This window comes from Cryptosporidium hominis (genome assembly GCF_000006425.1).
Source record: "Cryptosporidium hominis TU502 chromosome 2 CHRO012008, whole genome shotgun sequence".
Classification (NCBI taxonomy): Eukaryota; Apicomplexa; class Conoidasida; order Eucoccidiorida; family Cryptosporidiidae; genus Cryptosporidium; species Cryptosporidium hominis.
The window spans coordinates 1-12,778 of NW_667264.1; the positions used below are offsets into that span (position 1 = coordinate 1).

General features: G+C 29.6%; 5 protein-coding genes across 5 annotated transcripts; 3 read left to right on the plus strand and 2 right to left on the minus strand.

The window, feature by feature from the left end:
• Positions 1–962: 962 nt before the first annotated feature.
• Positions 963–1,328, plus strand: Chro.20025 (CGI-141 protein). Its single annotated transcript, XM_661410.1, has 1 exon — positions 963–1,328. The coding sequence occupies one exon, from the start codon at positions 963–965 to the stop codon at positions 1,326–1,328; it is 366 nt and encodes a 121-aa protein (XP_666502.1).
• Positions 1,329–1,562: 234 nt separating this feature from the next.
• On the minus strand, positions 1,563–2,516 carry Chro.20026 (hypothetical protein). The annotated part of the gene is made up of 1 exon (XM_661411.1): positions 1,563–2,516. One exon carries the CDS (start codon positions 2,514–2,516, stop codon positions 1,563–1,565), a length of 954 nt encoding a protein of 317 aa, XP_666503.1.
• A 606-nt stretch (positions 2,517–3,122) lies between these two features.
• On the minus strand, positions 3,123–4,373 carry Chro.20028 (glycerol-3-phosphate dehydrogenase). Its single annotated transcript, XM_661412.1, has 1 exon — positions 3,123–4,373. One exon carries the CDS (start codon positions 4,371–4,373, stop codon positions 3,123–3,125), a length of 1,251 nt encoding a protein of 416 aa, XP_666504.1.
• A 781-nt stretch (positions 4,374–5,154) lies between these two features.
• Positions 5,155–6,591, plus strand: Chro.20029 (Gas41). The annotated part of the gene is made up of 1 exon (XM_661413.1): positions 5,155–6,591. One exon carries the CDS (start codon positions 5,155–5,157, stop codon positions 6,589–6,591), a length of 1,437 nt encoding a protein of 478 aa, XP_666505.1.
• A 491-nt stretch (positions 6,592–7,082) lies between these two features.
• On the plus strand, positions 7,083–11,870 carry Chro.20030 (hypothetical protein). The annotated part of the gene is made up of 1 exon (XM_661414.1): positions 7,083–11,870. One exon carries the CDS (start codon positions 7,083–7,085, stop codon positions 11,868–11,870), a length of 4,788 nt encoding a protein of 1,595 aa, XP_666506.1.
• The last annotated feature ends 908 nt before the right edge of the window (positions 11,871–12,778 follow it).

The window sequence follows — 12,778 nt, forward strand, 5'->3', positions numbered from 1 at the left end:
CTTCACTTTTATCATTTTCCTTTCCAACCTCATTCAAAACAGATGATAATTCTTCCTTTATCAATTTAGTTGCATATTCCATTTCTTCTGTAGATATACCGTCTATATAACTTAATACATTATATGCATTAACCAACTTTTCACAAGAATAACCATCTCCTCCACATGTTGTTTTCAATTCATCCACCATATTCATTCCTTATATAATTGCAATCAAATAATCTATATTTCCTTTTTATTCTATATTGGTCCTATCCACCACTTTCTTTAATAATATAATATTACCTATTACCTTAAGTTCTCTACCTATCTTCTATAAAGTAGAATTAACTCTAGCATCTGACTATTCTTTATAATCAGCATCAATCACAATTCCCCTTTTATCAACAATCATCCACTTTCATCGCTAATATTTCTAAACTATTATCACACATTAACTTCATTTGTCTGTATGAAATAATCAAATATTCTAAGGCGGCACAATTTTGGCGCCCAACTTAGTACTTGAAGTAAAGATTAATTAATGTATAAACAAAGAAATGAGGGTCAAAAAAAATAGTTGTAGCAATTAATGGATTAGTGGAAATAAAAATTTCAAGTTTGAATTAAGAAAAAAAACAACGAAAAATAATAATCAGAAACTAAAGATAATCCAATTCAACTTGTTCTATTTTGTTGTTTTTTTAAAGAGGAAGATCTTGGCAGAATACGCATAACAAATTAGTAGACTCAAGAATATCCTCAACTTTTACATGTTATACAAGTGTGCAAAGCTACTCAATTGTATTTACTAGAAATTATATAACTTAAGTGAAAATTGAGCGATATTAGGTACCATAATTTACTTCTCTATAATAATTAAACTAACATTTTGAATTAATTGTCAAGGCTTTAAATACGAAGCCAGAATACAAAATAAAAGTCATAACTGTATGTGATATAAATATATTAATATAGAAAATATGATGGATGATAATAGAAAAATAGGGCTTGGATGCTGTGGCCTTGGAATGATTTTGATCATTTTAGGAGTTTTATTGTTCTTCGATAAAGCACTGTTAACTATTGGAAATTTTACTTTTGTTGCAGGGTTAACATTAGTTTTAGGCCTAAGCAAAGTTACAAGATTCTTCTTAAAGCCTGACAAACTTAAAGGAACATTATTTTATTTTGGGGGTTTATTTGTGATTATGTGGAAAAGTACAATTATTGGATTTATTTTACAAATGTTTGGGTTTGTTTTATNTTTTTCAACAGTTTCTACCAAACATTGGTTTCTATATAAAGCTTTCTCCACTAAGTTTTATTCTAGAGCTTCCAGGAATTAAACAACTTTCTGAGTGGATTTATGATCAAAGAAGACTTTCTTTTATAATGAATCACAGATCTGTTTAATTATAATACTTTTAAATTAGAGTTGAGGTTTTTTTGTTATTAATTTAACTCGTTAACTACAGGAAACTAATTACTGCTAATGAAAACAAAATGTCTATAGAATTAGCAAATTAATTAGCTAAACTACTTTTTCTTTCTCCTGCTTTTTAAAATCTAATCAAGTATAATCACTTAACAAGAGAAATCATATTATTCTCTACCTTAAAGAGGTCTGTTCTTTCAGCAATGAAAGATCCTAACTTTTTAGAAACACCCTCTGGTCTCTTAATCTTATTTCCAATCATAGCCATGTTCGTTCTGCCATTCTTCTTTAAGAAATCGATAATTGACTCTTCATAAAGTTGATCTGGCTTGCTTTGTGACTTTGATTCTAAACGACTCTTTTTTGAAGGTGGTTGAGAATCTGAAGATTTAGTCTTTTGAGAGGTTGATGATTGCTTGTTCTTATTCTTTGTAGATGGTGCTTTAACTGGTTCTTCTTCTTCTTCCTCCTCCTCTTCATCATCATCTAAATCATCTAAGTCATCTTCATCATCTTCATCATCTTCATCATCTTCATCACTATCTTCATCGCCATCTTCATCATCATCTTCATCATTATCCTGAATAAGTTCGTCTAAGTCTAAATCATCAGCTTCATCACTGTCAATTTCTTCATCATCAATCTCCTCTTCAGTGGATTCGTCAGATTTAGATGGTAATTTTCTCTTGAGACTCTTCTTGTTATCAATCTTAGAGTTCTCTAATTCGGGCTCTTCTTCTTCTTCTTCTTCTTCTTCATCTTCTTCTTCATCAGACATACCCATTAAAGCATCATCATCATCAAAGTCTTCCTCCATTTCTGGTTCATAGAAACCAGAAATATGTACTTCATTCTTTCCAATAACAGAAAGTTCAATTTCTGCTGATGTAGAAAGGAATAAATCTAAATTTGCGTGTTCAATAGTACCTTTTTGTAATGAACAAATGGTATATGCATTACCATTATCTATTGCCTGAACATAAACTCTTCCATTATCCTTTGGCTCAGATAAACATGCTTGACTTAAATGCAAAATTTCTCCTTGTGTTGAATCCAACTTAACTTTTTGACCTGGCTTAATGATTAATCCGCAAAACATCTTTAACTGTAATCAAATAATATTGAAGATTGATACCTTAAATAAAAAATATTGAATTTTATTTATTACTATTCTCTCTAGTAACAAAAATGAAAATTTTGATTTTCCTCTACTCTTTATCTCTACCTAACCTTTATTTATTTATCAGAGAGATGACGAATAGAGACCTATCCATTTTCATTTTACATACAAATTTAATGTCAAATACTAAATGTCCTATACCGGCAGTAGACACGACGGAGACGCGCTTTTTTGAGAAAGGGGTTATGAAAATAATTTTTAGATTTGAAATTAAAAATAAGAGTAAAGAAAATTAAAGAGAATATATTTGTTTAACATTTCTTTTAACACAAATTTTGTGAGAGAAGGAATTAATTTGTAACTTCATTTAGTGTTTATGTATTTGACTAATAATGATTGAAATATTGAAATAGATATCAGTAATTTCCTAGGTATTAAATAATTTAGAAAGAGAAAATTTGAAAGAATTAGTTATTTAATCAATAAAATTTTACATGAGCCTCAAATAATCGCTATATTAACGTCAAAATGATCATTTTATGTTGGGCAAATGTTAAAATTGGTTCTTAAATACTTTATTACATATTATTCATATTGCATACAGCTTTGTGTTTTAGATAAAATAAGAGAGCCAACTTGTCTGGAGGAAGATCTTTGCATGACTTCTCCATGGTTTGGACTATCGTCAATTAGGGAAAGGAGTCCAGATGGAACGAACCTAAGCTCTCTCAGTTCATTCCTTCCTAGAATATCAATCAATGATCTGGGAGGAGTACCAGTATATGCGATCTTAAAGCAGCTTCTAAAAAGCGGGAAATGCTTATCTACATCAATAGACTTCTCAATCAATAAAACTTCAAGAGTTTCATTAATTTCCTTAAGAGTTACAAGCCCAGCAAGATGCTGACCTCCTGTTACTTCAGCTTCAATTTCTTCCCAGGGTTTCTGACCATTTGATAATGTAAAAGCTTTGCCTCCCCTAACATTTCTTCCACCTAAACAAGTGGTGACTAGGTCAGCAATACCACATGATTCGAAGAAAACTCTAGTCATAATAGAACTTCTAATATTAAAGAAAATACTTCCATATAGAATCATTTCAAGTACTCCTAATCTCATAACAGCTGCAACAGTATTTGTACCACATCCTAAACCTTGTATCATACCTACAAGTAATGCAATAATATTTTTTAATCCTCCAAAAAGCTCAGTACAAATAACATCAGGAACACAATCTATTTTAAACCAAGGAGTATCAAATAAGTATTGCCAAATATAAGCATCATCATAATCAGAGCAAGCTAAAGTTGCCTCACCAAACTCCTTAGCTGCTAATCCTGAAGCTACATTTGCTCCTGAAAGAACACAACAATCGATTCCCAATTCTTCTTCAATAATTTTACTAATTAGAAATGGATGTCCATTCTCAACAAGAAAACCTTTTGTTAATGATACAGCTCTAACAGCTCTAGAAAAGTCAATATCTAGCTTTCTAATTTGGGATGCCACAGAGCGTATAAATTGGCTTGGAATGACAAATATCATTAGATTGCAATCTTCACATGCTTCTTTTAAATCAGTAACAGCTCTGACATTATTAGGTAGCTTAAAATCTGGTAAATATTTGACATTAACATGATCTCTATTAATAACATCAGCTAGGTACTCTCCTGATTCAAGTTGTTCATCATATAGCCAAAGTTTTACTTCACTGTTAAATATTAAAGTCCTTTCAGTATTATACCCTACAACACAGCTAATTGCTGATCCAAAGCTTCCTGCGCCAAAAATGGTCACTTTTAATGAACTACAACGAAGATGTTGTCTTAAGCACATAGTTTTCAAACAAGAGTTTTAATTCTTAATTTATTTCAATTCTATTGAAAAGTTTATAATTTTTCGCTGAGAATTTTTTATATTTGTCAAAAATATTAATTGGCGCCAATTGTTAAAATTTTTGTTTTCAATAATTGATATAAAGTAAACAATTATTAAGAAAAAAAACTGTTATAAATATGATTTTTGTTTTTAATAAAATTAGTGAATAATAATGAACTAATAAATATCACAGAAATTATTTCCAAATATATATAAGAACAAAAGCTATTTATTTGATTTAATAATGTGTGGCAATTACATTAGATCTATAGATTTATCGCAGCAATACATTATTGTACTTAAGATTTATTATTGGCATTGATTAGAATGTATGTTCACTATCAATGTACTAATCTACTAAAATGCAAATTTGTAAATTACTTTTTCAAACGATAATAATTTTCTATTTTTTTGTTCATGTAATTTCTCCTATAAATAATTATTTGATGATTACCGCCTAGTACCGACACAAATGGCGCCAAAATGTGTTATGTGAATATAAAAAAAGGGGAAACTAAAAAAAATAAATAATCGAGGAAAAAAATCAGTCCAAGAGATATAATTGATAAAGGAAAGTTTATGGCAATGCTATAGAGGTTGAGAGTATATTATGGTATAATAATAGCGATTCATATCGATATAAGTTTAAAATTTTTATATTTCAATAGGCTAAAGTTGGTTAATTCAAGATCAAAATTACTTTTAGGTAACTAATTAGTCAAATAAAACGGGAATTGACATGGCGGATACTAGTTCTAGGGTTAAAACATCATCATCAAGTGTTACAGCAATGTCCAGTATAGAAAATAGAAGGAGGAAGAATGTGACAATTAGAAAGCCAATAATTCTTGGTACCTATGCATTTATGCTTTCAATTGCAGAACAAAAGAAAAGAGGAGATAATGCAACTCATTCTTGGACTTGTTTTCTAAGATCTCCTGATAATGAGGATATTTCTTATTACGTTAAAAAAGTTGTTTTCTCTCTCCATCCAAGTTTTTTAAATCCAAACAGAGTTGTTGAAAAATGTCCTTTTGAAGTAACAGAATGTGGATGGGGTGAATTCGACATTATGGCAAAAGTTTATTTTGTAGATTCAACAGAAAAGCCTGTTGAAATTAAACATTTCTTAAGGCTTTATCCACCAGGTACAACTGATGTAAGAAGCGTAAAGTTCCCTTCGGATAACACTCCTTCTGATTGTGTTGCTTCGGAAACTTATGATGAATTTATTTTCTATGAGCCTACGGAGAGATTCTATGAGAAATTAATTTCTGGTCCAATTCAACCCATGGCTCAGCATAGACTTCAGCCATATTTTCACAAAACTGATAAATCTGCTTTTGAAAAGACCTTGGCAGCTGCACATGTTTCTATTCAAAATGAAATGGCATCTTTAAGGGCTGAGATTGCTCAGATTACTTTAGATATCCAAAATATTCGTGAAAATTACTATTCTCTTAGACCTTCAGAAGTTGCAAGTATGTTTCCTCAACAACATATTGCTGATCAAAGCCCTGTTAGCGAATCTAAAAGTTCCCATATGATGCATCAGCAGTCAGAATTAAGCCTTCCTCCTGGAGGGCCTATTATACAAAAATCTGAGCCTTATGGAAGATCTTCACCTAACCAAAGGACTCAAAATTCAAAGTTTCAAGGTCTTCCAAATTCAAGACATGATTGTACCGTTGATTCACAATTCCAACCTCAAAATATTGATCATATTAATCATTATGATTCAGGAAATATAAATCAGGCCTCTGGTCAACAATTCCACCAAAACTTTCAACAACAACAACAGTATCATCAACAACATCATCAACAACACCACCAGGTTCATCATAATATGACAGATATTCCTCCTCACCAAATCCACCATGGTCACTCCTCTCATCATCAAAATATCTACGATAACCCCAAAATGGTATCACATCTTGCTCATAATCATAATTCTAATTCAAACTTTAAACCAAATAACTCTCTAGATGGAGTCAGTATTGATATTAATAGGCAGACACAATTTCAAATGACAAATCAAATTCAAACTAATAGGAATCCAGAAAACCCACACTCTGTTATAAATAATAATCAAGGTCAATATTCAACTCATGATCCAAATCTTCCTCCAAAAATGGAACCTCATAGTTCAAATCCAAACAACGCTAATATTCAATAATAAATTATATTTTTTCTAGTATATATAATCTAATTAACTCTAATTAACTAACTTTATTTAATTTTATTATTTCTAAACTCTATTCTCTAATAAACCTTATTTTATTCATTTTCAAAACGAATTATTACATTATATTAGTTCTTTCATCCCTCCTCAAATACCAACACTATCAATGTAATTACAACTTTACAAGAATTCTAAACATATTACTATTGGATCCTCCCCAAATATCACAATTTTACACACTTCTTAATCATCGCCATACCTTCATCTGTCACTTTAATTAACATTAAAAAACCGTCACGTTCGGCGCCAAAAATTTGGGCGCCTTTATAAAAAGATTCAAAACTTTTGTAATGATAAATGAAATGTGAGTAAGTAAATAAAAATTAATGTGTTGGGTAACGCTATTCAGAGAAAAACTATTCAAATTAGCAGATTATTTTGCTTCTCTTTGATTTTTCTCTCAGTGAGGTGAAAAGTTCAATATAATGGGTTGTTCCAAGACTAAATGGAAATGTATTCATAATGGAGAATGCTCAAAAGAGTTTTACTATAGAATCCACACTTTTGTTGGAGGATTAGAAATTTCTGTTGAAGATGTGGACACAAATCTATCATCTTCCAAGGTATCTTTATATGATGAAGAAACAATATCTTTCCCACGTTTGGTAATAATAAGGCCAAAAGGATTAAATAATTTAAAAGATATTAACTCTATGAAGCATGTTTCTGAATATAGAAAAAATATGTCTTTAGATTACTTTATTGAAATTTATAAGGATTTATATTCAGAACCTTTGAATGTTGAAACTAGTCACCTTTATGATTTTACAAGTAATTGTATCTTTGAAATATTATCAGAAAAGGACATACCCCTTCTAACTGAGCTTAGAAGTTTGTATGGACCGCCAGAATTCTTGAATTCAGAAAATAATATTGAAGGAAATATTTTGGGAAACGTACTTGAAAAAGATGAAAGCGGTATACTTGTAATTAATCCATGGGAATCATCTTCTATTGGCCAAACTGGAAGAAATAGTTCATCTCATGGAACTTTTGCGAAAGATGATACCGATCCATCTTCTCATGACTTTGATATATCCCATGGAAACTCTAAACAAGATTTAAATAAAAATCTGGAAAATTCTATGGGGAGCCAAGGTCTAGATTTCTCTGGGTTTTCTATTGCTTCTATCAAAGCATTCGCAATTTTTGGTATACTATTCGTTTTTGAGGAGCCTTATTTATTAGTTTCAACTAGTAGAGATATTTCAAGTGTGATTTACCAAAATGGAACCTACAAAACAATTAATAGGGTAACTAAATCTCTTGCAATTCCATTATTTTCAAATTCTATTGAAAACCAATATTTCAATTTAGATGATCCAATTCCCTTTCAAAATAAACAGGATGATCTTAAACCAAGTAATGAATCCTTTTTTAAACAGCCTGAACAAATGAATTGTGAGTTCAAGGTTGTCCAAAATGATCCAAATGATAAATCCAAAAATGATAAATCCAAGAAATCTATGGAGAAAATGGAATGGATTAATAGAGTTTCTTCAACATTACAGAAACTCTCTCCAATTAAAGGAAATAAAGAATCATTTTCACTTCTAAGTGATTCAGGAGCTAATTGGCTAAGTAATTCTCTTATTAATGTTTCTTCAGGTATATTAAGTACTGTTTCATCAGCTATCTCAAATTCAATTAATATTCAACAAAATAATCCTTTATTAAGCACTAATAGCTCACCAACAAATCGTCAATTTAAAGACTCTTCTTTAAATTATATTGATAATCAATCTAAAACAAAAGATCCAAATTCACCTATTTCTCTGGAAGAGCTTCTTGTCGAAAGAAGAAATCATTTAGAGAGACTTATTGAAGGAGTTACAAAAATGATTTCCTCAGGAGGATTTTTCTATAGTTTTGATATGGATATTACTCATACTCTCCAACGAAAATTCGAGAATTGTTGGAAGGATCATACTGAAAGAGTGGGATCTTTAGGTGAAAATGGAGAGACTTCTTCAGAAATCAAGAATAAAGCTTATATCATTTCAGGAGATTCTAGATTTATTTGGAATAGAAATATCTCTCTTCCTGTCCTCATCTCTGGAGTAGATCCACGCTGGATTACTCCTTTAATACAAGGATACTTTTGTAATCAAGCAATCATCATTTCCCCTGAAGGTCCTGGATATAATAAAATCGGTCCAGATGTTCTTTCACTCAAAATGAATCTAATCAATTCTTTTACTGACCTTGATGAGTTGATTCCCCAAGCCAACAATACTAATAGTTCAGTTACATGTGAACAAAAATGTGCATGTACTGACAATGGTATTGTTCCATGCAGACATAAGTTTGCATGTAAAATGTGTTATCGTGATTATATTGACTCATTAACGAGATATGATATTGTTTTGATGTCTAGAAGATCATGGGAAAGAGGTGGAACACGTTTCAACGCAAGAGGTATTGATGAAAATGCAAATGTTGCTAACTTTGTAGAATCTGAATTACAAATATGTATTAATAATTCAGATCACTGGTTTGCATTCACTCAAATTAGAGGCTCAATTCCTTTATTTTGGGAACAAACTGGTGTCAACTCTTGTGCAATTACATGTTTTGATCACGACTATTCCAGTTTTATGTTTGATAAGCATCACACTAAACTTGTAAATCTATATGGAGAAGTATTTTATGTGAATTTACTTGGTTCTTCAGCTCATGAACAGGCTTTAAGCTTGGGATTAAAGAAGGAAATTAACTATTATAATTTGAATATTGAGAGTAAATACAGTGATGTTAGATATTCGGAAGATTCAGAAACTGGATTAGTATGTAACTGTGTGAAAAATCATATTGGATCTACCAAAGATGAATTTTGTTTTTGTAGTTGTAGAGCAATTCCTATAGTTTATACAAATTATGATTACCATCAAAAGGTAAAAAATCAAGGATTTGAAAGTGCATTAAATGAATATGTTTCTATATTAGCTAAAGAATTTGGAGATAGGATTGGCTATTTTCATGGTGTTTTTTCAGATTCTAATTCTAAGTCTTGTTCTGAATCGAATTCAAATAATAACCAAGAACCTGTTACTTTCGTAAACTTTTTTGATCTTGATGACTTTGAAACTAAAGAAGAGACTCAAAAGAATAATGTCAATGACGTTGAATCATTGAAAAATGATCGAGATAGAGAATTTATTATTAAGATGAGACAAAAAGGAGTAATCAGGACTAATTGTTTAGATTGTTTGGATAGAACAAATGCTCTTCAATGGTATATAGCTTGGACTTGGTTTGTAGATTTAATTTTATCAATTTCTACATGTTCTTTTGAGAATAGTAATTTACAAGATAAACAAGATAATGGTAGAAATATATCTCAGGAAGGTTTTGTAAAATCTTTATTAAATAGTCAACTATCTCATTTTGGATGGTTTAAATTAATCTTAAATAGTGGAGAAAAGACACAATTAGAAGAAAACAATATTTTAGAGATAATTAATAGTAAGAATTTGAATCAGATATTAATTCCAAGATCTATAAATTCTTGTATTTCTAGTATTCCAAGGATTCAAACTCAAAGTAAAGTAATGAACTCTCCTCTGACTTTGTCAAATCCGATAATACCTTCCAGAATTAGTAAGACAGATTTTGAGATAAGAAACTCTCCTATTCAAACAGCATACAGAGAAATTGTACAAAGACATTCATTTGTAATGAAAAGATCTACAGGTAATAATAATAGTTCAGGTTTACTTAATGGATTAGATATAAATAGAAATAACTCAACAATTGACTTGGATGACTTTAGATCAAAAAACTTATCACAATCAAGTAAGAATAATTTATCTATATTTGAAATATTCAGAGAATGTTTGTTAAATGGTATGGGAGTGGTTACTTTGAAAGACTCTTTTAGTTTATTATGGGCAGAAAATGGGGATGTAATAAGTGAGCACTATACTGGAGCAGGGAGTGTATTTAGTGGAGTTATTAAGAATAGAAAGATTTCTCTCTCTACAAACTTTGACCATGCTGTAAAATCTTTAAGAAGGTTATATCACAATGCATTTGAGGATTCTTCTAGACAACAATATATTGATTGTCTTTTATATAAACATCCATCAAATTCAAATTTACTAGGACGAACAAATGATTTATTTAAAGATAACTTATTAGATAAAGATTCAAAAGTCCAGAATTTTCCCCAGGTATTAAATAAAAATTCTAAAGAACTAAATAGTGAGAAGCTTACCATTTGGATTGGTTCTTGGAATCTTGGAGGCCAACCATTAAATATAGACTTGGACTACTGGATTAAGAAAGATTTGCCAAAGAATACCAGTATTGTTTGTTTTTGTATGCAAGAAATTGTTGAATTAAGTAGTGTTCGTATTGTGTTTAATCAGAATGATAAGAATAAAGAAGCCACGTTTGAAATGTTAGCTTTAAGATCATTGGGAGCTGATAAATACATAAAGCTTCATAGTATTAGCTTAGTTGGTCTTTTTTGCGTAATATTTGTCAGAAGATCTTTTCATCACTTCGTTAAATCTGTTGAATCAAATTCAATAAAACTTGGCCTTATGGGTAGTACAGGAAATAAAGGAGCTGTAATGATTAGGATGAATATAGAGAGATATGGAAGCATTGTATTAACCAATGTTCATCTTGTTTCAGGAGAACAGTACAAAGAAGAACGTAATTCTCAGCTCAAGCTAATTCTTCAGTCACCAATTTTTAATGAAATCCCTAATTTTAAAGGGTTTCTTAAAAGTGGATCATCTTTACAAGATCATGATTTAGTTATTCTTGCTGGAGATTTTAATTTCAGAATTCAACTTCCTAAACAAGAGGTGATTGACTTGATTAAAGACAAAAACTTTATTGAATTACTTAAGTTCGACCAGTTTCTTTTGGAGAAGAAATCAGATAACGAGATTTTATCGAAATTAGTTGAAAAGGAAATTTCTTTTTTTCCAACTTATAAGTACATTCGAGGTGAATATATATATGACCTCACTAGAACTCCTTCTTGGTGTGACAGAGTATTAGTATTATCAAATAATTCTAAATTGCCATTGATTACTACAACAGACGCGGATACAAAAAATAGCGAGCAAGATAATTTCCATGAAAACGATTCTTTTAATGATTATAATGTAACTATAACTGGATATAAAAGTGATGAAAGATATTTGGTTAGTGATCATCATCCAGTATTTGCAGTTATTTCTGTTCAATTTAATTGAAATATTATTCTTCTCTCCTTCCCACCTCACCTTAACAAGGATTTAAGTTTTATTCTTTTTAAATAAATTCCTTACAGGTAGAAATTCTAAATTGGTAATATTTAATTTATATTATAGAATGGTTTTATTTTTCTCTTAAGTAACTTTTTCTTAAGTAATAACTTAAATCTTTAATCGTTTAATTATATCATCTATGTTCATCTATTTATATATGCAAACATGAATTAAAGAATAATCAATTTTGGTAGATAATATATATTTTAAAGATATTTTATTTTAATATTATTTAAAAGTAAATCTGGTTTAGAAAGTTTGCAACACAAGAATATATTTTTAGTACAAAATTAGAGGTTGATAACTATAAACGATAAAGTAGTATAAAAATATGTTTCTTAAACCACTAAAATTCAAATAATTCTATCATAGAATTACTAAATTAATAAAAATTTTCAATTTTTCAAAAATAAATATCTGACACTTTCACACAATTTCTTCAAAAAATGAATTAACATGCAAATAAAGGCGCCAATTTAAGGCGGGTAGTTATTTAAACAAAAGGTGGTAATTTATTTGAAAAATGTATGCAAAATATATAGAAAAATGACATTAAGGCGAAAATAAGTATTTTGTAAAAAATTAGAATTTAAGATAAATCGGGTTAGCAATATAAAAAATAGATTAAAAAGTGATATACTAGTATATTTATAGAAAGTAGAAATTTTGTATTGAAAATAATTATTTTAAGGAAATATACATAGAAATTAGTGAGTAATATCTAGTGTGCATAATATTATGTGATTTAGAAGATTGGAAGAGAAATATAGAAAAATAAGTTAAAAGAAAATTAAAAGTTTTCTAATGAGAAAATTGTACAATTAAAAAATTAATTGAATAAATTTATATTACAA